The sequence below is a fragment of the Canis lupus genome, chromosome 20 (assembly GCF_003254725.2).
Source record: "Canis lupus dingo isolate Sandy chromosome 20, ASM325472v2, whole genome shotgun sequence".
In the NCBI taxonomy this organism is placed as follows: domain Eukaryota; kingdom Metazoa; phylum Chordata; class Mammalia; order Carnivora; family Canidae; genus Canis; species Canis lupus.
The window spans coordinates 42,806,589-42,833,883 of NC_064262.1; the positions used below are offsets into that span (position 1 = coordinate 42,806,589).

The window sequence follows — 27,295 nt, forward strand, 5'->3', positions numbered from 1 at the left end:
TTTTTGAGAGAGAGAGGGAGAGACGGGGAGAGGGCTTGCATATGCGCACGTGGGTACTGTGTACTTCCTAAAGTCAAGGACACCCTCTTGTGTATAATCGCAGGGCAATTTTTAAGATCAGGAAATTAACATGGATACAATGCCACTGTCGTACAGCCCTATTCAGATTTTAAGAAGTATCCCAATAACGTCTTTTATAATCCAGGAGCCAGCCTAGGAACATATGCTGTAGTTAATGCCATGTCTTTCTGGTCTCCTTGAATTTGGAACAGTTTCTCATTCTTTGTCTTTCACAGTGTACATATTTTTTAAAAGCATTGGCCAGTTACTTTGTAAAATGTTCCTTCATGGGAGTTTGTCTAACATCTCCCCATTGTTATATTCAGGATAAACATTTCTGGGGGGAGTACCCAGATGTTGTGTCATCCTCAGCACATTATGTCCGGAGACACTTGATGTTGATTTGTTTCATTACCAGGGTTATTGACCATGACCATTAGGTTAAGGTGGCATTTGCCAGATTTCTATAAAGTTATTGTCTCTTGCTTTGTAATCAGTATGTTTCTTATGGGAAGACACGTTAAGATTAGGTTGTTACCTCATTTTTTCCTTATTATGTATGTATGTATTTTTGTGAGCTCTGTGCCCAATGTGAGGCTTGAATTCACAACCCCGAGATCAAGAGTTGCATGCTCTGCTAAATGAGCCAGCGAGGGCCCTTATGTATTTATTTCTTTACTTATTCATTATAGCAGAGTTGACTCATGGGTTCTTATTTTGGTCAGTGGGTTATAATCTGTCACTGTAATAATTTCTTTTGAGGCCTAAACTGTTCATATTTGGCCAGCAGAAGCCCCTTCAAGCTGGTTCTTTTGGGTTGGTGTTTTGTTTCGTTTTTGGCTGTTGTTATGTCTGATACCATTTGTTTAGGAAATAAAAGATTACAGATCCAAATAAGGCCCCACGCTACTCTCATGCTATTTAGTTCCCATCTAGAAGTAATCACAGCCTTATAGTTGACACCGCTCATTTCCAAATATTTTTGTGTTTTACTATGTGCGTATCCATAAATATGTCATAGATGTATAGTTTTGTTTTATGTATTTATAAGTTTGGCATATATTGAATCATAAGTAGCTATCCTTTTGTAACTTGCTTTTGTCGTTTCATGTTTTAGAGATTTTTACCCTTGTTTGTCCATGGATTTCTATAGCTGTAGAGTGTGGGTTGACCAGCCATAGCCCACAGGGCGAGGGAGGGAAGGGGTCACATGGCTTTGCCCATTCATTTACATTTGTCTCCAGCTGCTCTCATGCTGCCACTGTAGTATGAGTTGTTGTGACAGAGACCATAAGGCTGGCAAAAATAAGATGTGTCCTGTCTGGCCTTTCATCAAAAAAAGATTGCTGCCGCGTGGTGCGGGGCATTCCGTTGTACAACTAAACCCCATTTTATCTGCTTCCCTGTGGTGCACTACTTCCTTCGCTGCCACAGTGCTGTACTCAAGCACAGTGCCACCTTCACATATCAGACTGATGGCTACTTTTCCCTCACTAGCAGACAGACCGTGACAGGCACCAAAGGTTGAAGGAAAATTTAAACCCCAAATTGGGAAATAATATGTCCGCTCAGTTCTTCTTTGGCAGCAGGTGGAAAGGCCTTACATGTAAACTTGGCAGTGGAGCCCGTCAGCTGCAAACAGGTGTACAAGTACCCATTGGTTATGAGCCTTTTTATGCTCTCTCTGAGACGGCCATGCCCCCTGTCACCACCCAGGTGACCTGTGATAACCAAGCCCTTGGTGCGTGTGAATGTGGTTGTGTGTGTGTGTGTGTGTGTGTGTGTGTGTGTGTGTGTGTGTGTTTCCTGCTCTGAGACAGGTTTGTCTGTTCTGTGGCCCCGCAGGAGGACGCTGGCCACTGGCTCTTCTGCTTATCTGTGGAAAGCCCCCAGCCGAAGCTCCAGCATGAGCAGTTTGGTGAGCAGCTACCTGCAGGTAATGCCAGAAAGCCCCAGGACATCGCCACTACAGTGTCAACCAGGGTGTGCCCTTGCCTCTTGCAGCTCAGATGTTCTCAGACACCTTTTGTTCTAACTAGAGTCATATAAATCCTCTGTTATACCCATTTATTTCCTAGAGTCCAGGTGTTTATAATGCAATAGAATTTAAATCTTTTAAAAATTAAATTCCGTTTGAAGCTTTTCAAGTATTTTGAAGGAAGCAAGTTGTCACTTGGGTTAAAAGCAGTAGAGTCAAAAGCTGACTATCACCCACCAGTTGTGTGACCCTGGGCAGACCACTCACCCTCTCAGAACTTCGACTCTCTCATCCAGAAAATGGGGCTCATAAAAGTCATTCTAGCTCAGAAGGTGATGGTGCAGATTGAGTGAAGAAGCACTTGAGGGCTTGATATCAGCAAGTAAGTGCTCCATAAATGTTCATGGGTGGGGTTAATTTTCTTAATTGTGTTATAAACGTGAGTGTATCATAGCTGCATATAGTTTTATAGGAAAGAACAGTGCAGCTAATCAAGACAAAATAAAAATAAGACAACATAAAAACAAATAGAAGCATTAAGAGTGGAGGATAAATTGAGCTTGATCCCTTTTTTGTGGTCACACCGCAATAGGAATTGTAGGTGCGGTGCAGTGGTGAACAGTGGTTTAAATTTAACTTCATGAATCTAAGCACCAATGTCCATTATGCTCCCAAAGCTGTAGGAGGCTGGATGGGACATGCAGGTTCTGAGAGCCTGGGAGAGCTCATGTGTATGGCATCATGGTTCTGGGATGTGCTCTGACCTCCTTTGGCAGATGCTTCCAGCAAAGTGCTTCTAGCCTTTTAAGTAGCTCAGGAGACTAGTCTCAGGCCCTCTCCTTACTATATTCTGACTTCTCTCTGACTCTAAAGCTTCTCCCGGTGGCCATGCAGCTTCTATCCAAGAGCCACTTTGTGTTTTGTTTCTCCTCCCCAGACTCAGGAGATGGCCTCTGGGTTTGACGTGAGCAGCCCCTTAAACAACGAGGCACTGGAGGGCTTTGATGAGATGCGGCTGGAGCTGGATCAGCTGGAAGTACGGGAAAAGCAGCTGCAGGAGCAAATGCAACAGCTGGACAGAGAGAACCAGGAGCTGAGGGCGGCTGTTAGCCTGCAGGAAGAGAAGCTGCAGATGGAGAGGGAGCGGGGGCGCACCGCTGCTGAGGACAACGCCCGCCTCACTCACATGATGGCCGAGCTCCAGAAGCAGTGGGAGATCACCCAGGCGACCCAGAGCACCGTGAAGGAGCTCCAGAAGTGTCTGCAAGCCCTGGAGCTGGGGGCAGCAGAGAAGGAGGAGGATTACCACTCGGCCCTGCGGCGGCTGGAGTCCATGCTGCAGCCTCTAGCGCAGGAGCTTGAGGCCACACGGGACTCGCTGGGCGGGAGGAGCCAGCATTCAGCTAATGTCCCCAAGCAGCCAGGCATGGCTGAGCAGAAGGCAGATATGGCACTGGACACACAGGGGCAGCAAGAGCTCCTCCCCAAGGACTCGGCCCTGGCAGTCCAGGAGCTGCAGGAGAAGCTTGGAGCCCTGGAAAGAGAGAGCACTGAGGTCCAGGAGCTCAACAGGCAGCAGAGTGCCCAGCTGGAGCAGCTGGCCAAGCAGCTGCAGCTGAAGGAGGAGGCCCGAGCCAGCCTGGAGCACCTGCTGAAAGAAATGGCCCCGCTCCGGGAGGAGCTGTCTGGGAAGGGGCAGGAGGCAGCCCAGCTCCAGCGACAGCTGCAGGATTCTCTCGCCCACTTGAGTTCCCTGGAGAAGGAGCTGGCAGAGGTAAGGCAGGAGGAGCGGCAGTGGCGGGAGGAGAAGGAGCTGCTGGAGCAGGAGGCCAGGTCCCTGGCACGGCAGCTCCAGCTCCAAGAGACCCAGCTGGCACAGCTGAGCCAGCATGTGAGTGACCTAGAGGAGCAGAGGAAGCAGCTCATCCGTGACAAAGACCACCTCAGCCAGAAGGTGGGGATGCTGGAGCAGCTTGCCGGGCAGCCAGGCACAGGTCTGCCCCCGGCTGGTGAGAAGTTTGAGGCCCCGGGCCTCCCAGATCCCACCCCACAGCCAGAGGAGGAGCCGAGAAGCCCACAGGAGGGACAGACAGGTGATACCCAGATGCGAGGCAGTGGTCGGGAGAAGGAGCTCCAGCAGGCCAACAAGGAGCTGGAGAAGGAGCTGCAGAATGTGCGTGAGACCAACAGGCTGCTTGAGGGCAAGCTGCAGGCCCTGCAGGCTGATTACCAGGCCCTGCAGCAGCGGGAGACAGCCATCCGGGGCTCCCTGGCCTCCCTGGAGTCCGAGCAGGCCAACATCCGGCACATGGGTGACCAGATGGAGGCAAGCCTCCTGGCTGTGAGGAAGGCCAAGGAGACCATGAGGGCCCACGTGGCAGAGAAGCAGGCCGCCCTGCAAAGCAAGGAGGCTGAGTGCTTGCAGCTGCAGGAGGAGGTGGAGAGGTGCCGGCAGCTAGCAGAGGCCCGGGAGAGGGAGCTCAGAGCTCTTGAGAGCCAGTGCCACCAGCAGACTCAGCTGATTGAAAGCCTCACGACAGAGAAAGGCCCACAGGGGCTCGGCCCACCCAAAGACAGTGCACCCCAGGAGCCAGCAGCCCAGCTGGCCCTGTGTCAGGCCCCAGCAGAGACCCAGCAGGGGGAGGCTGGGTACCTGCAGGCTGGGGTGATGGACCTTCAGGCTAAGCTCCAGGCAGCCCTGAATGACCAGGAGAGGGTTCAGAGCCAGTTGAGCATGGCTGAGGCCGCTCTGAGGGAGCACAGGGCCCTCGTGCAGCAGCTGAAGGAGCAGAACGAAGTCCTCAGGAGAGCCCATGGTCCAGAGCCCCTGCAGTGCTTGGAGTGTGAAGGGGCACCGCGGGAGGAGAGGGATGAGGAGGAGCAGTCCCAGGCAGAACACGGCACCCTGGAGGCTCAGCTAGAACATGCCGAGCCGCAGGAACAGCTGTCCAGGGCCAGCACGGGTGTGGACGAGCCAGGCGTCCGTATCTGCTCTCAGCTTGTGGAAAAACAGACAGAGGTGGCCCTGGCCCGTGCCGTCCAGGAGCTCCATGACACCAAAGAGGTGGCTTCGAGGGAGCGAGAGGGCCTGGAACAGCAAGTGGCAGGACTGCAGCGAGAGAGGGACAGCTTGCAGGAGAGGCTGAAGGTGGCGGAGGAGGTGGCCCGCTCCCTGCCCAGCCTCCAGGCCCAGCTGGCTCAGGCCGAGCAGCAGGCCCAGAGCCTCCAGGAGACCGCGCACGAGGAGTTCAATGCTCTCAAGTTCCAGCTGAGCACCGAGATCATGGACCACCAGAGCAGACTGAAGGTAGTCCTTGCCTTGACCCCCTCGGGCTGCGGGGATCCCCTGTGGTAGGGCCCAATGGGTCCAGAGAGGATAGGATGTGCCCTCAGCCACGTGGCATGTGAGAACCTAAGAATGTACAGCACCCTTCCCCCTACAGGGACACATTAGGGGCTCATGTCAGGAGCAATGCCATACTCAGAAGTCTAAACTCAGGGTGGTTGCAGACAGGTTTCGCTCATACAGAGTGGCTTTTTTTTTGTTTTGTTTTAAAGATTTTTATCTATTCATTCATGAGAGACAGAGAGAGAGAGACAGACAGAGACAGAGGTAGAAGCAGGCTCCCTACAGGGAGCCTGATGTGGGACTCAATCACGGGTCCCCAGGATCACACCTTGGGCCAAAGGTCCCCAGGATCACACCTTGGGCCAAAGGCAGGCGTTAAACTGCTGAGCCACCCAGGATCCCCAAGAGTGGCTTTTTAAAATCAGTAGCCAGCACCTTAAAGAGCAAGATGTTTACAAATTCATTTTGGGGGCTTCCTTTGAAACCTCAGGAGATCGTAAAGACTATACCCTCATTCCCACCCTACAGAAGTCACCAGGAGCTGGGCAGTGGCTGCCCCCTTTAAAGGAGGCACGGGTCACCTGGTTCTTTCATGTACATGCCCAGCCCCTCTAGGCCTGTGGGTTTGAGGCTCTGGCCCTGGCTTGTAGAACCTACTGCAGATACCAACAGCTCCTGCCTACAAGTCCCATCTGTAGGTTTTCTATCCCTTCAGGTGCCATCCTGAGGGCAGGCACTGTTGCGGAAAGTGGCCTGGTGTGTTTTTGCAAAGCTCTTGAGGTAGACGGGCTTATGAGAACAGTGGGTACCATGTGCCTTTGGTACCTGCCGCACAAAGGAAAAGGGTTAAGGGTGGCTAAGGCGGAGAACACAAGCAGGATGGCCATGGGGCTTTGGTTTCTAGAGCTTATCACTTGCCCACTTGCACTGTAGTCTGTGTGCACTCACAGACACCATTACTGCATTTCTGCAGAGGAGGCTCCTGCACTGTGGCCCCCATCCTGTGCTACTCCACATGGCTTATAGGGCACTTGTCTCCTTGCAGAGATTAAATCCTAGGTTTGGGGACCAAACTAAGTTTCTTAGTAAACTTGAAAAGATGTCACCAGTGAAGCCCAAAGCTCATTGAATTTGGTGAAAAAGAGAGGGGTAGCTTGTTTTTACCCATATGGGGGGAATGGGGCTGGTGGGGGGGTCTCAACGCAACAACCCTACTTTCATGAGCCCTCTCTCATCATCTCCAGACTGCAAATGAAGAGTGCAGGAGCCTCCGGGACCAGCTGGAGGAGCGAGGCCGGCAGCTGCAGGCCTCTGAGGAGGCGGTGGAGGAGTTGAAGGTAGGCCCCAGGGAGTGTGCTGGTCTGCAGCCAGCCCCACCTGGCTAGAGGGGACTGGCATGTCCACCTCTGCCCAGTCATCCCCACCCCTGGTGCACAGGCCTATCAGGGAGAAGGGTCTGCTTTGGTTTTCACTGGACCCTTTAGGAGGGCTGCGTGCAAGACTCCTAATTCCCAAGCCAAAGCTCCTATCCAATCACCTCTGTGGGCATCCTGAGTGTACACATCTCAGCCCCTTCTGTTTCCTGGACACCCGGCTGGAGCCGCCAGATATGTTTCTCAGCCAGCTGTGTGGAAAGGAAACTGAGTTGTCCTTCTTAGCTGCTTCTGTAGGCATCCCTGAGTTGGTGGTCCAGAACCGAGGGGGTGCAAGGTGGGTGCTGCAATCACCATCTCCAGGGAACCCCACTCCCTGCCACCTGACCTCCACCCCTGCCCCAAGATTCTGATCCCCTCTGCCCCTTCAACCTCCACAGCCAGTTGCAATTAATACTTGAGCAATAGGATTACAGACAGGAGTGGCATCACATTCCACAAATACAGAACAAAGGTTCTCAGGCTCTTGAACTTAAAACAAAACCCCCTCCAGCGAGAAGTGACCTAGCCGGGTAGGGCAACCAGTCATTTTATGGCCTGCGGCACGGGCTCTCATCGCCTGAGTGTGTTCTCCCTGCTGTCCTGTGCCAGGCTGCCCAGGCCGATCTGGGAGAGCAGCTGAGCAGCACCAGCAAGCGCCTTTCCGAGTGCCAGGCTGCCATGCAGAAGAAGGATGAGGAGGGGGCCGCCCTGCGTGAGAGTTTGGACAGGTTAGTGATGTGATCTGCCCAAACGGTGGGCAGCCGAGGTTTCGGGGAAGGGGGTGTTTGGTGCAGTCATTTAAAAACTCAGCCACCATTGCAGATTACAGTCCTTTTGCAAGAAAAGCTACGGACTTGGAAGGCACTTTGCCAGAAGCATGCCACAGGCGGGGGAGGTGCATTGCCTTTCAGCCCCCTGCGGGCAGCTGCTCAGCCTTTCTTTTTTTTTTTTTTTTTTTTTTTTTAATAAATTTATTTTTTACTGGTGTTCAATTTACCAACATACAGAATAACACCCAGTACTCATCCTGTCAAGTGCCCCCCTCAGTGCCCGTCACCCATTCACCCCCACCCCCCGCCCTCCTCCCCTTCCACCACCCCTAGTTCATTTCAAATACCCACCATTTGCTTCAACGTGGATGGAACTGGAGGGTATTATGCTGAGTGAAGTAAGTCAATCGGAGAAGGACAAATATTATATGTGCTCAGCCTTTCTTGATGCTGGTTTCCTATGTCTGGCAGGGCATGTTTCTGCTTTAGAAGAGCTGACATGAAATAGAAGTTGGAATATAATACTGCTAATGATAACAGCAAACACTTAAATAATGCCCCAAATGAGCCAGGCACTGTTTTAAACACTTCACATCTATTTGTCCCTTTTATCCTCCTGACTGTCCTTTGAGGATGGAGTTATTACCTGTCCCCATTTTATAGACAAGGAAAGTGAACCTCAGAGGAGCTAAGCCGTGTTCCCAGTGTCAGCACACAGGTGATGGCGGGAGGAGTGTGACCCCAGCCACTTGGCTCCAGAGTCTGTTTCCTCAACAGTAACCCTCAGAAGTACACGGACAGATAGTTCTGTGTCTGGTCTCCTGTCAGGTCCTGGGGTTTGTGTGTGTTTCCCTGCTGTGAGTTGTGACTCGCGCTCTCCCTGGTTTCCTTTGTGAAATGAGAAGCCGCAGGCCTGGGAATGATGGGGTCTCCCAGGTGCATGCCAAGGGTGAGCAAGTGTGTCCAGCACCAGGCCAGCTTGTCTTCCTGCAGACTCTGCTGCTGTGTCTGTGAAAAAAGAGCACATCGTGCCATCACCCTTCATCATGATTGTCCCAACTTTGGAGTATGTGCAGCCCGAAGACTTCCTGAAACCCCTTGTCTTCAGGCTGGAGGGCCACCTGGAGTTATGAGCATGAGCTCACCATTTGGTGCTGAGGTCAAGACAGTCCTGCCAGGGATATTGGAACCCAGTTACCTGTGCCCCCTGGCAAAGATTGGCACACTAAATTGTCCCAGGCCTTTACCTTTTCTGCCCATCCCTTATTGCCTCCTACCACCTGGCTTCTAGGGTGGGCCTAGGCTCAGCGGGAGATCCAGAGCATGTTGGGTATTCGGCAACCCAGATGAACATTTCTTCTCATCTGACTTCCAGAGTTCAAACACCATAGGGCTCTGGCTGCCCAGGTCATATTCATGTGACAATGTAAATAGCAAGAACGTCCTAAGTTGGTGGCATTTTTTTAAAAAAAATACTACAGCAGAACTTATTTGTAAGATCTCAGAGCAATTGTTTGAGCTGCTCAGTGTTGCATAATCTGTTGCCCTGGATTGGATTTTACTTTATTTATTGTGTGTGTGTGTGCGTGCATGCACATGCCTGTGTACACCCATAAGATCATTTAGGTGGACAATGTCTAGTAAACTACCTTCCAACAGCTGTAGACTGGATGTGGGAAGGCTGGATTGGAGCAAATTAATTAGTCTCTGCAGAGCCCTCTGTTTGTAATGGAGTTTTTATGAATGCCTTGCTGGACCTTGGGGTTTGTAGAGCATCCTTGGAACACAACTGTCCTTGGGGACAGGCGAGCAGCAAGGGGAGCAGGCAAAGGCAGGACCGTGCTTTGGCCAGCCCCTCGGCCGTAAACTCAGATGAGGGAACAGAGCTCCTTACGCCTCTGGGCTGTCAGGTCAGTGGCTGGCAGTGCACGTTGAGTGCCTGCTGCATTCCAAGGACCTAGACCTATGCTTTCTGTCCCGACTCTGTTTTCCTCTGGCAAACCCCTGTCGCCAGGCCATGCATTGCACCCTTGGGCTCCTCCCCTAACCTCAGCCCCTGTCCCAAAACCAGTGGTGCAGAGTTCAACTCACCTGGGGTGCTCCTAGCAGCCTGAGGTCACCTGTTCTCCCAGAACACCTATTGTATTTGGTGTAGGGGGCAGTGTGTGAAGAGTTTGGGTGCATGAGGGGTGTTTTGAAGGCCAGGGGAATGAGCAACCTGTAAGTTGGTAGTGCTGAGGGGCGCTACCACTGGGAGTGGGGGGTAGGGAAAGGCTCAGATGGCAGCAGACCCTTCGTTAGCCCAGAGGCATGGGAGAAGCTGGAAGTAAACTTCTCACCTCTCCACCAGGACCCAGAAGGAACTTGAAAAAGCCACAACAAAAATCCAGGAGTATTACAACAAACTCTGCCAGGAGGTGACAAACCGGGAGAAGAATGACCAGAAGATGCTCGCGGACCTGGATGATCTGAACAGAACCAAGCAGTACCTGGAAGAACGTCTGATTGAACTGCTCAGGTGAGAGTTGGGACCCTCCCAACCCTCCCCACCTCCCGGGCTGGGGTTTCTCTTTAAAGAAAGCAGCTGGTCTTGAAAGGCCTCTCAAGAGCAAGTGTCTGCTTGTGTTCTGTTGTTGTGCACACTCCCCTATCCCCTCCCAGGCCCTGGGCAGCCTGGCACCAGTGGCTTTCATAGCTCCTACCAGTGCTCAACTGGGCTTGTGTTTTTGTACTGCTGTGTCACTGTTGTCAAAACCTGTGTGCTTAGCCACAGGTATGACAGTAAGTGATGTCTCGTATCTTCAGGAATCTCTCTGTTCCCTTATCCCTCTTTCATGAGTTCTTTTCCCTTCCTCCATCCCGCTTTCCCCATTAACAGGCCTCCCAAACTCCAGTGCCTGCAGGTAGCAAACCACCAATGCAAGTGTGTGAGTGGGGCCAGGAGGGCGCTCAGGAACTCGCAGGCATGCGCGCTCCGCTCCTGCCACTGGCTGCCACACAGGCAAAGGGCCCAACTTGCCAGGTTACCTCACCTCTGAAGAGAAGGTGGAAATCTACATTTTTATGTGAAATCGGCTTGCCTTTTCAGTGTTAGCAAGTTTTTTTAACTTTTTCTTATGGAAATTTTGAAATACACAAAAATAGGCTAGCATGGGGCACCCTGTGTACCTGCCACCCTCGTCAGTGACATTCACTTTGAAGCCAGTCTTGTCTCTTCCAGAGTCCCATCTCCCTCACCTCCCCAGATTATTTTCAAGCAAATTCCAGTGATTATCATTTCATCGACCAGTATTTCAGTATGTACCTCCCTAGGACAAGGACTCTCCATTTTGCACCACCACGGGATCATCATCATGCTTAAAAATTTACTTATTAAAAAAAAATTACTTATAGTTCATGATATCATCAAGCATCTGGTCGTTTCGGATTTTTCCATTTGCCTTATAATTTTTCTAATGAGGATCTAGATTAGATCCATACATTGTACAATGATATGTTAGATCTCTATTACTTAGTCTGCAATTTGACCATGATCTCTCTAATGTGTTTTTTTTCTTTGCAATTTACTTTTAAGGATGCTAGGTCATGCAGCTGGTGGAGTTTCCCACAGCCTGGGTTTTGTTGATTGCATCCCCAACGTGCCATTTAATGTGTTCTTCCAAACTTTGTATTTCCTATAAATTGTTAGTTAAAACCAGACCAGTGGTTCTACACTGTAACCGTACATGAGAATCATGATACCTGTGTCCAGACCCTACCTGGACCAACCCATTTAGAATTTCTGGGACTGGGGTCCAGGCATCAGTGAGCCAGAGTTGAAAACCACTGCTCTACTAAAGGCTTACTCAGACCCAGTTTCAAAATTTTCTCAAGAATGCTTCATAGAATTGGTTTATAGTTTGGGTCTTTTCTTTCCTTCAAGAGCCACATAGGATCTGATTTGCCCATTCTTTGTAATATTAGCGGCCATGGATGAGCAGTGCCTAAAGCTACTAATTCATTTGGGGTTGCAAAATGATAGTACTTGGAAGAGTAAAACCTCTGCCCATGTTTCATCAATTTGCAGACTTGGAATTCAGGACTTTTATGACCTCTGAACTCAGACCTCTTCCTGAGGTGTGTGATGGAAAAGTCCTGGTCCTCACAGCTCCCACATTCCAGGGTGTGAGTGCCTGGCCTTCTGGGGACAGAAGAGATGGACTGTGGACCAGCTGGTAGGACAGTGCTGGTCCAGGGCATGAGACATCCTGCTTCCTGACAACTTTGAGCATCCTTGAAGGGCCATCAATTCCTGGCTTTTGAAAATTTATTTACTTGAGAAAAAGAAATAACAGGGAGGAGGGGCAGAGGGGGAGGGAGAAGAGAGAAAGAATTCTAAGCAGACACAGCACTGAACACAGAGCCCAACATGGGGCTCGATCTCACGACCCTGGGATCATGACCTGAGCCGAAGCCAAGAGTTGGATGCTCAACCCACTGAGCACCCCAGGCACCCCTGTCCTGGCTTTTGTCTTTAAATGAAGAGTTTTATGGATTTGGAGTCCCTGATTCCTACTGGTGTCAATTTCTCTCAGGATCTTAGTGGCTCTGGTGTTGGTCTTCGGGACTGAGGTGTGGCCAGGGCTCCATCTAGGAAGGAATGAAACCTTCCCAAGTCAAAAGACATAAGCCTCGAAAATGACCATGGGCAGCAATACAGAAGCCTCTGTGCCCGTCCGCGCTGGTGCATCAGGTGTGTTCTGACACTGCCTGGCCTTTCTGAGAAGCCTTCGTCCTCCTTCAGTCTTGCTTCCTGGAGTGCATCCTGTCTCTCTGAGGAGAAAGGGAAACTGATGTCCCACCAGACTTTCAGGCAGGATGTCTTTGGTCTTCTCCAATGATCACTTGTTACTTAAATCGTTAAACGTAAAGGTTCCTGAACACTTGTAAGATTTGTGTGGGCAATACATTTGTGGTCATTGGGCTCTCAGCACGCAGGCTGTCATGTCATTGTGACAGCCTGTTACAGCTTAAATTCCAGGTGACCATGTGCACTGTCATTTGGACATCGGAGTGGTGTTGTGACCCTTGTGGGTGTATGTACCTCATGGGCCTCCTCTGCCTTCACCCGCATGCCATCAGCTGAGTCTGGGACTGACTTGGGGGGCAGATGAGTAAAGCAAATTTTCTGCCCATGTCTTCGGAAATTTGGAATCCGGCTTTGGAAATGAATCAGGGATGATCCTATTGTTTTCCTGGAATCTTCTCTTTTTCTAATTGGTTTTGTCTCAGGGACAAGGATGCTCTCTGGCAGAAGTCAGATGCCCTGGAATTCCAACAGAAGCTCAGTGCTGAGGAGAAGTGGCTCGGGGACACAGAGGCGAGCCACTGTCACGACTGCAAGCGAGAGTTCAGCTGGATGGTGCGGCGGCACCACTGCAGGTTAGCGGGTGGGACCCAGCACCAGAGCAGAGGCTCTGAAGCAGGCATTGCTGGCAGGCACGGGCCCCGCACTGTCTGTCTGAGAAGAGCACATTGCCATGTCTTAAGGAAACCAGGCGAGACGGTTTTATTAGGCAGGGTCCCGGCAGGACTTGGGGATCCCTGAAGAGGAAGAGAGTTTGATACAGGGTTTGATACAGGGGTATGCGCAGAGTCAAGGGGACCCACTGGGCTGTGAAGTACCCAGAGACCAGCAACCTTTGGCTTCCTTTAGCCCACAGGGACCGGAGGGCAAGTGGCATTACTGGAGCCCAGGGAGAGCAGCAGCTGAGGCTTGGCTGGGGGTGAACACAGACAGCAGAGACCCTACTAGGGCCCAAAGAAGGATGGGCAAAAATAAATCTCAGCTGGGGCCAAGGCATATGGAATATCATCAGCACAGGCCCATGTAGGTCTGTGGTCCATTAGAGCCTTAGCCCCTGAGGCATGGAATGTACCCCTGTGTTGCTGTGGCAGAGAAAGTGGGCTCAGCCACATACTTTATTCCCCTGCCTCCCAGAACCTTAGGAAATAAAACATTTTCTTCCACTGGCCTTATCAAGATGGCTCTATTGTAATCTTATCAGATTGGCAATAAGGCCTCACTCCTAAGTGGGGGTAGAGCCAGGTCTAGTAAGAGCTGTGTGGCATCTAGAGTCCGGTGCAGGTGTGGAGCAGATCACAGGACCTGAGGTGCATTGTCCTCATGACCCATGCTCATTTCACCCCAGGATCTGTGGCCGCGTCTTCTGTTACTACTGTTGCAACAACTACATACTGACCAAGCACAGTGGCAAGAAGGAGCGCTGCTGCCGAGCCTGCTTCCAGAAGTTCAGTGACGGCCCTGGCTCCCCTGATAGCGCCAGCTCGGGCACCAGCCAGGGGGAGCCCAGCCCTGCACTGTCACCAGCCCATGCTGGATCCCAGGCTGCCAGAGGCCAAGGTCAGGCTCCTGCCCTCTGTGTTCTTAGGTGCCACCCCCACCCCCACCACTACCCCAGTGTGGATAGTTAGTTGTAATGGGCTTAATTCAGGGTTTTCCAAACTTAGGCATTAAAGAGGTCTTAAAAATGTTTGTACTTATTTGAGACTTTCTTTTTTACGTAATTAAGTTTGAAAGAGAATTGAAAAAGGAATAACTTTCTCTTGATATGATTCAATATTATGTATTTAATGCAAGGTCTGTGTACCTCTTAACTCACAGGCTACCAGTGAAATGTACCCCACACCTTGTCTCCAGAGCCTCAGCCCTGATATACCCAACCCTACTACCAGAGTAACCAAAGACCAAGAGTTGTGTGTGTAAATGATCACATCCTTCACCTTCTACCACTAGCTCATGCTGTCTCTCAGTGACCATGGAGGATGTATTCTCCTTCATGTCCTTTCACTCTGCTCAGTAAGAGGAAGTGGGATCTGGTTCCTGCTGCACCTGCTCTGAGCAAAGTCCTGCAAAGCAGGCCAGACTGTCCTCTCATGGACTAGACTTGAATGTAGAATACCAAGGAGGCAAAGCCAAGATGGCAGGAGCAGGAGCAAGTCTTGTCTTTGCTCAGCCACCTCCTGTAGCTGGTCCCTATGGACTCCTGCTTGGCCTCTGCTTGGATGCAGATCAGCCATCCTTCAGAAATACTCTTAGTTTGTCTTTTGTTTAACTGGATCATCAAGGAGGTTGACTGGCCCCATTATTAATATTTGGTATGAAGAACTGCTCAGGGATGGTGGAATGTACAGCATTCCTGTATCTTCTTCAAACCTATTTTTAATTCTTTTTTTTTTTTTTTTTAGGTTTTGAGAGTTCTTTATACATTCTGGATAGAAGTTATTTTTCACATATGTGTTTTATAAATACCTTTTTCCCAACCAAAAAGCTCTTTTTACTTTCTTTCAAAGAGCAGAACTGTTCTTCAGAATGCAAAAGGTTGTCATTTTGATGAAGTACATTCCATTTTTTTCATCCATAAGGGTATGGATCAACTTTTTTCTTTTGGTATCCTATCTAGCTTTACTTAGCCCAAAGACCCAAAAATCTTCTCCTGTTTTCTTCTAGAAATTTCATAGTTTTAGGTCCGTGATCCATTTTCAGTTAAATTTTTATATATGCTACAAGCTTTGCATAGAGATTCACTTTTTTGCATATGGTTGTCCCAGTTCTAATACCATTGGTTGAAAAATCTGTTCTTGTCTCATAGAACTGCCTTTGCACCTTTGTCAAAAATCAATTGCCTTTACGTATGTGGGTCTGTATCTGAACTTTCTGTCTTATTCCATTAAATCAATGTGCCTTTTCTCTCATAAATACCACACCATTGAGATGATCACCATGGTTTTCTAATGAGTCTTTAAATCAGGTAGAGCAGGTCATCTAATTTTGTTCTTTATCAAAGTGTTGGCTATTCTAGGTTTTTTGCTTATCCATATAAATTTTTAGAATTGTCAATTTCTGTAAGAAATCCTGGTGAAATTTTGATTGGGATCACACTGAGTCTCTAGATCAAGTTGGGGAGAATTGACATGGTAACAAAATTGCATCTTCTGATCCATGAGCATGGTATAGCTCTCCATTTAAGTCTTCTTTGATTTCTCTCCTAATGTTCATTGTCCCTTCCTTTCTTGTCCTCCTTCCTCCCCTCTGCCAGCCTCAGAAGGCAGATTCAGAATTGTGACTGGATCTATAGAAAGAAAGCAGTCCCTGGTCCCCTTTGTCAGCCTGTGTCCCAAACCCTCCATTATGTAGAGCTCAGACAAGAGGAAGGATGCTTCTCCTAAAGCATGGCCTGTCCAAGTAGCCCTGCGGTGGGGCCAGCTGGGAATTGTAGCTTGTATGAACTGTTCTTGCTAACTCGTCCAGGAACCTAACCACCTGCCCTGACTCACTGGCAGCAAAGACAGAGCGTGGCACTGTGCCAGAGTACTGAAGTCACTTGTTTTGATTTCTGACATTTCCTGTCTCCTTGTCTGTCTATATTTCTTTCTGTCTTTCCTTCTCTCTGCCTTTCTTTCGCCTCACGCCTACCATCACATTTTCCAGGATATAGGCAGGAGAGTATTTGCAGGTTGGTAACTGACGCAGTAGTGTCCATACAACCTCCTTTCTACTGAGTGGCCTGCAAAGTCAGGCACAAGGCCCCTGGCTGGAAGCCCAGTGGTTGCTACCACCTTGAACAGAGGGAGGTTCTTGTCTACCCCCAGTGGATGGAGGTAAAAATGTAGGTCCTATAGAATCTTGCATTCAAAGAAGTGTGAATGAGTCGTGTCTGTGCCTTAGGGAGCAAGGAGACAGTGGCATAGAAGTGTGTTTACTTTTTTGTTAGGTTCTTACCTTATAAGGTTTTAACAGGGGTTTTTTTTTTTTTTTTTTTTTTTCTTTTCTTCTAAATAAGAGGTCTTGGAGAATATGTAAGAGGTTAGAATTTCTTTAGGGCCCAACTGGGAAGCTTAAGATAAATTATGTAGGTTGTGTGTGCAGTTCCACCTATCGTCCCTGCTGCTTTCTGGAATGCCCCAGCAGCCAGTTCTCTCACACCCAGACAGCATAGCTGTGGGTCGAGTGGGCCCTGAGGGCATGTCCTGGTGGCTCCTCCCACACAGCTACAGCCCCTCACTTCCCAGCATGCTTCCCCACTGTGCATCACTATATGTGTCTCTTCTCTCCCCTTCTGCCTCTACGGCCCAGGTGTAGACACAGACTACAGGCCGCCCGACGATGCTGTGTTTGACATCATCACAGATGAGGAGTTGTGCCAGATCCAGGAGTCTGGCTCCTCCTTGCCTGAGACACCCACTGAAACCGACTCCATCGACCCAAACCTGCCCGAACAGTGAGTAGACCTCGCCTTTATTTCCTGCATGCTCACTGAGTGCTGGGCCCGTATGCCTGCTGATTTAAAGGACCAGGAAAGTGAGACCTTGGAAGCAGGATCGGCCGTTTGTGCTTAAGGGAAAGTGCCTCAGAACAGTGCTCAGGGTGATTCTGGAGACCAGAAGGCCAAGATCAGGGTGTCGGCAGGGCGCCTCTCTCCTTGGCTCTTGGACAGCCACCTGCTAGCTGCCTCTTTACACCACTGCCCTGCTGTGCGTGTGCCACAGCCACTCACTCGCCATCTCATCTGCTTTCCAACAAGGTTTGTGAGGAGAGGTTTGCAAAGGCCAATTTTTAAGTACATGAAATAACCACACAAAGTGCCACTACATTGGAACATCGAGAGTTTGTGCCCGGAAACCCGTAGGGAAAGGCCAAGCCTGCCCCTCTGCCCCCCACAGCAGCCTTGTGGCTGGTATCTTTCAGACCCTGGTATCAGGCTTAAATGCAGTTTCTACAGCAAAGAAAAGCCAAGAAGCACTTACCCACTTTCCCTCTAGTTATGGAGTTTCATGATGCTCTTGCCAACACCCACATTGAGATCCCTGTCCCTCTCTTCTTGCCCAGAATTCAGGAGAGCTAAGATTAATCATCGGGATTTCTGCTATGTGGAAGGAGATGTATTTAATCCTCATGAAGCTCTCAAGGCAGGGAGTTTAGGCTTAAGTATATCCCTCCACACTCCCTGTTCCCTGGCTAGAGGGGTGACTGAACTCCCATGTCATGGCCTCTGGGGAGCATCGACACAATCACCCAGCCCGTCAGCCCCTTCGCACTGGCTACCATGACTTTGGACCTTGCCTTCTCCTTCCTGGAACCCCCTGCCTCCCCTTCTGAAGCCCCCTGCCCACACAGCCTTTGGTATTCTCCCGAGGACATGTTCCATTCCAGCAGCACTGAGCCAGTCTGCCACCATAACCTGGCCACCGTGCTCCTCGCCAGGTGGTTAGGTGGTGAAGGGAGCAGGACTGTAGCCTCAGTGACTCCTGCAGCTCCCTCTTTCCCTCACTTCTCACCTTCCCCTTTCCCAGTAAGAACAAAAACAGAAGGCACTGTGATCGCTGACAGTTAGGTATGTTTTGGTGCTGGGAAATCAGGAAGTGTTCCAGGGAAAGGGAACTACCAGCATGCTGGCTGTGGCCCCCAGGGTGGATCGGGGCCTGGGGGACAGGAGCTGCAGCCCCTGCACTCCGTCTCTTGGGGGAAGAGCCTGCCCTCACCATCAGCTAAGGTCAGCTAAGCTAACTGTTTCCATGCATCAAAGAAGACTCCGGTGTCCCTGTTCCTTCCTAGGCTTAAGACCAATCAGAAACACCAGGACTCTGAGAAAATGTGAGCAATCTAGAGCCCTGGATACGTGTCACCCTCCCTGACAGGAACCTTAGAGAAAGAAATCAGCAAGTCCAAAGTAACAAGTGGTCCAGGAGATATTAAACACCGAGTGTGTCCAAATCCTGGAAGGAAGGGAGGCTGCTTGGGAGCAGTGTTGTTGAAAGTGACTCTGCCAGACACCTGCCCGGTGCCAGCCACGTCTACGTGTGGCCTCACTCAGCCCTTGCCCAACCCTCCAGTGTGTAGGGATTAGGATCCCCATGTCACAGATAAAGCTGCTGAAGCCTCAGGAAGCCAGAGAAGCCGCTCCAGGTCACGTGGCTGTAGGTGTCAGCACTAGGCCTTGAGCCCAGGGGTTCCCTCCCTCCATCCACAGGCTGAAGGTTCATTCTGCAGAATTCCTCCAGGTTCCACTTCCCCGTTTGCACATCAGAAAAACCTGCCCACCCTCCACTGACCCATGACCACCCCTCCCCACGTGTACCCATGCTCAGGCAAATGAGGCTGTCTGCCTTGCCCCTCCTGGCAGTGATGGGACAGGGAGAGGTCCCCACACCTCAGAGCAACTGCCCGCTGGCCCCCGCACTGGTTCAGAGCCAGGATGGTGGCAAGAAGCAGAAACACAGCCCTTCACCTTGGAAGAAAAGATGGCATACTTTAAAGCCCTCCAGACATACCTATTCACACTTGCTCCCCACACCCCTCCAGGCCCACCCTCCACCTCCTCCGTGGCCCAGTGTACATCCATGCTCTGGACAGAGGTGGTGAGCAGAGACAGAAGGAGAGCTCCTATCAGCCAGTAGCAGGGCTAGCTAGGCCTTGGGTCCCTTGGCCTCTGCTCAGCTTCCACCCAGGCCTGGCCTCCCCCCTTGCTACCAGACAAGCATACTGCCCATGAGGAGCTTGAGCCCTGGAATCAGACACCAGATCAGAGTCTGAGCAACCACCACCAGGTTCCATGGCTTTGGGTGCTGCAGCCTCCTGAACGCAGGTCCTGCCCTGGACAAAGAGATGGGGACCACCCACCTCATAGGAATAGTAGGAGGATTTGATGAGAAGGATGTGTGTCAAGCACCGAGCCCAGTGCCTGGTGCCTGGGAAGCCATCCACGGAGGCACATTGTTTCTGTGATGCTCCACATGCAGTGTGTCAGAGGCTGAGTTGTGCCTGTCTCTCCTGTTGTGCACTGTACCTAGTTCCCCATCCCTTCTCCAAGGCAAACTATTCAGGTGCCCAGTGATACTGAGCCAAACTCAGTCACTGACCCTGAGCCTCAGAGCACCTTTGCCAGTAATTGCTTTATGACTGGGGCTTCCTGGGGGGGGTGCTATGGTGAGTTTGTCACCAGCCAGGAGATGTGATGCCTGCATCTCAGAAACAACATGAAAACAGGATATGGTAGTGATGGTTGAGGTTAGAAAGCTATCTTGTGTGTGGGTTAACCCACCATCTCCACCCTTGATAATGAATATAGAGCTGGTGGGTACCTAAGTCCATCAGCTGGAGGACACCTCTGTTGGCCAGCAGAGAAGAAGGCTACTCATTGGAGTCCTAGCCTTCTCTCTGCTGTGATGAGCTTCAGCAGGTATTTGTCTCTCAGAACTATTTTCCTCACCTAAAAAATGTGGGTGATGGTGCCAGGCCTCCCCCTTAAAGGCATTAGGAATTACCCCAGACTGTGGAGGACCAGGCCCCCCAGAACAGGCACTGCCTGGAGGGGTACTTGGTAGAGATGGTCAGAGCAAGCACTCCCTCCACTCCTGGACCCTGTGCTCCCTGCCCTGCCTCCACCCCTCCTACAGGGGCAGCTCTAGCTCTTCCTGCATCACTAATGCCTCAGTCCAAAATGCCTACTGCAATCAGCAGGGCTTCTGGCTCCCAGGCAGCCCCTGGAATCGGGGTCACCCCCTGCTCACCACGTCTCAATTCAGTGCAGCCGTCCAGGACCTCTAATCCTTCCCACCCCCTGAAGTGTTGGGAACATGGGTGGGAGGGGCAGCGGGGGAGAGACTTAACCCTCAGACCCTGAAGCAACACTCAAGGCAGCCCAGCCCCCTTCCGCAGTCCCCCCACCTTTACCCCATCATGTCTGGTACTTGGGAGCAGCAGAGTCAGGGGTAGGAGCAGAGCAGGGTTGAGGCTGAGAACTTGCACCTCCTGGGGCTGTTATGTGGACAGAACAAAGTCAAGACGTAGAAGTCCTCTGTAACTTATGTGGGCTGTGGCAGCCTCTGTTGCTGGTGATGCTGTATGTCCAGGGGAGGGCTTGGGGAAAGATCTGCTCTCAGGTGTAGCAGATAAGGGCCCAGAGATACAGGGACGATGAGTGACAGAAGACACAGGAAGGTAAAGAAGGTTCCATGGCTGTGCTGTCCTGGGTTTTCCTAAGGTGCACAAGGAAGGGCACAGCCTTTGTGTAGGGAGCCTGGAGAGAGGGCATATAACATAGGCCTGGGGTGGGGCATGGCCTGATGGGTGCCTGGTCCTGTTTGGCTCAGCCTGGCAGGCACCTGGTTAGAGAGAAGCCAGCAGCCCCAGCAGCTGCCCCTCTAAGGTCTTGGTCAGGCAGGCCCCAACCTGGCCCACATAGTGTACTATCCAGGCCTCATGAGTGCTCCTGGAGGGAGGGTGTGATGTGGTGTGGATGGAGAACCGGGCTTGAGGAGGTGGAGTGGCTTGCCCAAGGATGCACAGAGCTGGAGCAATCACCGAGCTAGTGTCCAAGTGCCCCCAGAGCCCTGCTTTGCCCATCACACCACACTGCTTCCCTTGTGGGCATGTGTAGAGGTGCCGCAGGGCCCCTGGCTCCCCACCTCTTCACATCCTCCTTTCCAGGTAGGGACTCTGTCTCATTCCATGGAAGCCAGGGGCTGGCGGCTCCTCTATCAGAAGTGCTAAACTTTTAAGATGAACGCGCAAAGGAGGGTGATGGAAACTCCTAGTTAGAGACCAATTTCTTTTTTTTCTCCCGTTGCTCTTATTTATTTTTTATTTTTTTTGATATTTGAAGCCAATTTAAAGATGATAAAAGTCAGTCTTGTCACCATAGAAAGGGTAGATTTTGTTGAGCAAGGAAGGTCTCGGTCCACGTGGCCTGTATACAGTGGAAGTAGCTGTCCTCATGAGTGCATTTAAGCATGAGTGCAAGACCGTAGGGAGGGTCACATAGACACTGCCAGGCCTGACCTGTGCTCATTTGGACTGGGGTGCGTGTGCCACGCTCCCGCACCTTGCCAACTCACAAAGGACAACTTGCAGTCTCCGTGTGTCACTGGTTCTTGTCCCACTACTGCCATCTTTGGAGCCCCACCCCCAAATGTACCCTGTGCTAAGTGTAGGCATTATCTGAAGTTCTCCCCACGCCTTCCCCAGAGGCAGGTGCCAGTTATGATCCATGTTTCACCAAAACAAAATCAGTTAAAGACATTACCAACTGGTCTCGCCAACTAGTGAGAGCCAGAGCTAGGATGCCACTCTTGTCAATCCAGGCCCCAGAGCCAAACTGTTAAGCCAGGTCTGGCCCACCACCCTGTGCAGTCTCTTTCACTGTTGGTGATTGGTTCTCTCCATTTTGATGAGTGGTTCTGGTGAAACATGAGCCAAAAAGACGACTTGACTTGTCAAGCAGATTGCTAGGATCTAATAAACATACGCAGGTGTCTGACATTTAGAATCACCTCATCCTGTGACCATATTACTGAGGTTACACAAATGTACTTCACATTTTGGTTAGAAGGTTGAAAGCCACAGTGAAGGGGTGATCACTGGTATATTTCATTTCCTTCATAGAGCAGCACCTAGAAGATTACAACTTTAACTTGTTTCCTATGCTCTGAGCCTATAAGTAATCACTTTCAGTATATTCCAAACATACCACATTAAAGTAGAATGTGCCTAAGGATAAACTAGGTTAGAGACTTTAAAAAGCTTTTATTTCTTAGTCACAAAAATCATATGCTCTTTGGTACGTGCGTGTTGGTATTCTATATACAAGGATACATGATTTATATGTGCTTGAGTGTGTCAGGCATTGGACAACTTAGTTCTTAAATGAGCAAACCCACCAAAGAATCCATTTCAGAAATGCCGCTTCGATTCATGATAGTCTTTAACTCTGCACGTTTTCCTAATATTCCGTAGACCCCTGGACTCCTCAGCTGACTAATTTGTTTGGGCCCTCTCATGTTCTTTGGTGTTCCTTCTTCCAGGATTAATCAAAGAGAACAGAAACATCTCTCTCTATAAAGGCCCAACCCCAAGGCAAGACAGAGCCTCATCTCATTTCTATCAGGTGCCTGGTGATTGAGGTCTGAGCCATGCAGCCCAGCACTTACTTTCATGGCTGCTCTAATTTCTCTGCTTCCCAGTGGCCAGAGGAGTCTTCTGAACTGGGGAGCCTGGAGTATCACCTGCCCTCAGGAACTGTGTGGACACGCCCTCCCCCCCACCCCTTTGGCATCCGGTTCCAACCCTGTGAAGGAGAACCTGAGGTCTTAAGGGCCACACATCATTCCCTTGGAGCCAGCATTCTTGGGGATAGAGGAAGGAAAGCCCTTCTAGTTTTTAGAGCTTCCCTGCTGCCACGCCCCCCTCCACCCCCACTGAGCTTTAGGCCTAGGGGTTCAAGAGCAGAGCAGAATGTGTTCATGCCCGAGAAGCAGCGTCCCACACCAGCTACAGCATTCGGTGACTTCTCCATGAGAATGTGCAAGCCATAAACAAAGCCCTCCTCCTCCTTTCCAGAGCACACAGCCGTGCTCCCATAAGTTCCTGAGCAGTTCTCCAAGCCCAGGTAAGGCCTACAGCTGGAACATGTTGGTGGCCTCCACGTTGTGAGAGGCAGAATAGGTCTTAGAAGCATCCTCAGAAGACTTCCATTGACCCAAGACCCCCAGGTAAGGGAGGCAGCCAATATCCTTCATAAGTTTCCAGAAATTCCTCCGAAACTTCAAGCCAACGAAGGCATAGAGCACAGGATTGAGGCAGGCCCGCAGGTAGGCGATGGCCTCTGTGATTATGATGGCATAGTGGAAGCTGGTCATGGTGTAGTGCTCCCATCTTGTGCTACGGATGAGCTTCACAAGGTTGAAGGGTGTCTGTGTCAGCAGGAACACAGCCACCACCAGGAAGATGATCTTTAGAGACTTGTGCTTCTGGAAGCCTCGGGCATGTAGCAGGGTCTTGATTATGACTGAGTAGCATACAATCATGGCCAGCAGTGGCAGAAAGAACCCCAGTGTCATCTGGGTGGCAAGAACTACAGTGGATATGTCCTCGTCGTGATAACCACAGATGAGCTTGTCGAGATAACAGACTTTGCCATAGATGATCTGTGGCAGGGAAACCAGCAGGGAGATCACCCAGATGAGCAAGCAGATGGCCTTGCCCCAGGCCATGCGCTTGGCCTGCTGGTTGTAGGCCTTGGTGGCCTGAACCACGGCAATGAAGCGGTCCATGGTGATGCAGGTGAGAATGAGCATGGACGTGTAGAAGTTCAAAGTGTAGATGCCCAGTAGGGTTTTACACATGACCTTGCCAAAGACCCACTCGTGAATGCTGGCATAGGCCCAAAAGGGCAAAGTACAGACAAACACCAGGTCAGCTAGGGGCAGGTTCATCAGGAACACATCTGTCAGGCTCTTCAGCTTCTGGTAGAAGAGATATATGACAAGCACCAGGGAGTTCCCCAGCAGGCCACAGATGAACACCACCACGTACACGCAGGGCAGAAAGAACTTGTGGAACTCCAGGAAGTGTTTGTGCCCCTCGCTGCTGTCACTGGACGTGTTGAAGAACTCGGAATCGATGTAGTCATCGTCAGCCATGGCATGCGTTCACGTGAACACCTGGGAGGCAAACACAGGGATTATGGTCAGGGCTGAGGGTGATGCCTTCTGCCCTCCTGCAAACCTGTTGCCCCCCTTTAGGGGGCAAACAGGCATCTCTTGAACCTACTTATGTTGTGCCCAGCAACAGCGTGGTCCAGTAGCCTGGAGACAGCCAGTGCCGAGGGGTAACTGCTCAGGCAGGATGAAGAACCCATAATTAGCCCCCTGAATCCTAAGGATCTCACCCACCTGGGAGATAACACATAACTGACCCTGCACATGATCTAGAAAACCAACTGGTCTTGAAACAAAGGTGACCATGTACTAGAGTGGGGGCAGTGCCCTTCTGGAAGTGCAGAACTGCTCCATGGTGGGCAGGCCTGCCTTCCCTACCCATCCTGTGCTTCATTTACTGTGAAATTCGACCCCTGAACTGCTCTTTGTGGAAGCTAAGGCATTATCCCCTTCCAGGGGGCTCCACTGAGGAGACTTATGGAGACCAGAAGGGGCTTGGGGGATGACCAGGACTTTTCCACCTGGGGAGATAGTCCCACCTCTCTTTTCTTGCCCTCCACTGCCTAGATTTAGATGCAAGAGAAGCCAGGCACAGGAAGTGCATGGCTGCCCAGCACTGTGACTGAGCCAGTGGTGGCCAGGGGGTCAGGCAGCTCTGCTCACAGCCCAGCCCAGCTTGCTCTCCATCACCTGGCATGCCACGTTCCACCACCAGGGTCTGGTTTCCTGAAGATTTCCTCATCTTCAGGAATCTTTTAAGATCCCCGGAAGAGACCATTACTTTAGCTTTTGTGACTAGCAGCTTAGATCCAAAGGGTCTCCCTTAACAAATGAAAGATCTGGTTGAAATGGGATGCCAGATGGGTGGGCCACTTGCAGGGGGGCCAGGGCCAGCCTTGCAGAGAGGCTTGTAGCAAAAACCAAACAGCTGCCTTTCTTGCCTGGGGCTCCCAGCCTTTCAAGACCGTCACTTCCCTCTGGCATGGGAGCAGGGTTGGCTGTGGCAGCATGGGCCTTGGGGCTCCAAGCCAGTGACGTGCAGATACCAAGAACCCAGAGGCTCATTTCTGGTGACCCAGTGCCATATCCCACTGGCACCTCAAGGCTTCTCAAGAAAAACAGGCATTTGGTTTAGCAAAGTCAGAATACCAACTGGCCAGATAAGAGCGTATATAAGGAGACATCATGTCTCCTTTTTAATCTAATGGAAGACTTGTCCTGACTGGAGATGTTATCAGCCCTGACGCTACCACCTTGGTCCTCCTGGGGACAGAGCGCCCTTTCTCTCCAAGGAAGGACCTTGCCTTTGGGATTAGATTACTCAGCGAAAGGTCCCTACTCAGACCGCAGAATGTAAGATGTGTAAGGGTGATAGGCTAGCTGTAGTCCTCATGCCCCACCAGCTCTGTGGGCTGCTAGGTTAGGTAGGTCAGATGATGATGTTTATGTTCCTGCTTCACGCAGGGACAAAAACATTTGTTTCACCATTTAGAATATGAAACAGGTGGCTTCACTTTGCTTGAAAGTCATATCAAATCTCCATTATTGCCTGACTTACTCTTGCCACAATTAGCATTGGCTGTTACTATCACAATGAATAGATGACCAAAAGAATGTGAAGTTGATCATGATTCTTAACTTTCTTTGATCATAAACCCTTTGAGAGTCTCATAAAAGCTGCACAAATTTTCCTCGGAGTTAACATGTACCCGCCTGTAGTTCTGAGAGCTTGTGAGCCCTTTGAGTCCCTCCGCCACATAGTCTGTGGAACCTTGAATCCACGATGATGGTGCGCATGGGTGGCTCAGTTAGTTAAGCATCAAACTCTTGGTTTAGGCTCAGGTCATGATCTCAGGGTCGTGAGGGTGTGGAGCCTGTTTGGGATTCTCTCTCTCCTTCTCTCTCTGCCCCTCCCCACCAAAGGAAAAAAAAAGAATCCATAATGAGCTGTGTGATTTTGATTATATATATTTTATAGTATATATTTTAAATACATATATTTCTAAAATATATTTATAATTTGTGTATATACACACGTGTGTGTGTGTGTGTGTGTGTGTGTGTGTGTATCTTAAAGTAGGCTCCATACCCAACATGGGGATTGAACCCATGATCAAGAGTCGAATGCTATACTGGCTGAGCTAGTCAGGCACCCCAATTTTGACTGTATTTTTTAAAACATTGAAAAAAATGCACAGTTGAGCAGCAGTTTGCCTTTAGCTGTGAAATTCATAATGACTTATTTCCCTTCTCCCTTTACATTTTTCTGTCTGAAGTTTTTGCTGTGACATATTGGCTTAACATTGAGAAAAGAAAGTAAACAGCTATCTGAGAACCTTTTATAATGCAAAAGAAACAAAAAACAAGAATCAGATTATTCACTGAGCAGATATGGCCAGTGGCTAGACTCTCCCCATCTCCTTGGAAGGCACTACCAGCACCATTAGCTTACAAGCACTTGCAGTGCTAGAACCTCGTTCAGTCGCTTTTACAATTCTCTAATTGTGGTGCGGTTGTGGAATTCGAACCGAGAGCATCGGCCAAGCTCTAAAGCATGGGCATTTTACCCCGTACTTCACTGCAGGCAGGGATCAGAGGACCCCAGCAACCTGAGGTTAGTACCTGCCTTTTAACTCTAAAAATCAGAAGACTCACCAGCAGAGAGGCTCTGTCACTTTGTCCCAGAAATGAGCTTGTTTGAAGTAGTAAAGTCTGCCTCTCTCTCTCTGTGATGTGGTCCGTGTTTCCGTTGACTATCTTCTGAGAGCCCTTGGTTGGTGATCGTAAGATACCCAGCCATCCCCACCCCTACCTTGTACATCAGAATCCACATGACCAGCCTGTACCCATGTAACTTGGGGGAAGATAGGAAGCAGTGGCTCTGATGTTCTGCACTCCCTGCTACCTGGCTGTGGATGTAATCATCTGTCAGGACCTAAGAGGGTTTTTATTTGTAAACTGAAGAGGAGCAACAAGTTGGTCTGGTTCAGGCAGCCCACTGAGGACGGTGGCATTTGTACCCTAACATTATTTCATTCACTAGTCTTGTCTCTTTGGAGCCATTTGGGTCTGGACTGACACAAAGTTCATGCTGTGGCCTGAGTTCTGGGTATGCATGCAGCCCTAACAGGATAGCCACTGCAGCCCCATAAAGTAGGTAATATCCCCATTTTATAGACAGCAACACTGAGGACCCTGGCCAAAATAACAGCCCCATGGGCACACA

General features: G+C 50.4%; 2 protein-coding genes across 6 annotated transcripts in view; one reads left to right on the top strand and one right to left on the bottom strand.

Annotated features, from left to right (window-relative positions):
• Nucleotides 1-27,295, top strand: part of FYCO1 (FYVE and coiled-coil domain autophagy adaptor 1) — a 73,753-nt gene that overhangs the window by 22,075 nt on the left and 24,383 nt on the right. For 4 of the 5 annotated variants that reach the window (XM_025458255.3, XM_035702514.2, XM_035702515.2 and 1 more), the window contains exons 7-14: nucleotides 1,906-1,996; nucleotides 2,976-5,345; nucleotides 6,632-6,724; nucleotides 7,412-7,530; nucleotides 9,923-10,090; nucleotides 12,844-12,993; nucleotides 13,764-13,975; nucleotides 16,709-16,853. In XM_025458255.3, coding sequence (XP_025314040.1) covers nucleotides 1,906-1,996; nucleotides 2,976-5,345; nucleotides 6,632-6,724; nucleotides 7,412-7,530; nucleotides 9,923-10,090; nucleotides 12,844-12,993; nucleotides 13,764-13,975; nucleotides 16,709-16,853 — 3,348 coding nt within the window. Of the gene's footprint in view, nucleotides 1-1,905; nucleotides 1,997-2,975; nucleotides 5,346-6,631; nucleotides 6,725-7,411; nucleotides 7,531-9,922; nucleotides 10,091-12,843; nucleotides 12,994-13,763; nucleotides 13,976-16,708; nucleotides 16,854-22,434; nucleotides 26,089-27,295 lie in introns of those variants that run through there. The other variant, XM_049098640.1, reaches the window with a different exon arrangement.
• On the bottom strand, nucleotides 22,137-24,051 carry CXCR6 (C-X-C motif chemokine receptor 6). The gene has a single exon (XM_025458259.3). It carries the CDS (start codon nucleotides 24,049-24,051, stop codon nucleotides 23,026-23,028), a length of 1,026 nt encoding a protein of 341 aa, XP_025314044.1. The 3' UTR covers nucleotides 22,137-23,025.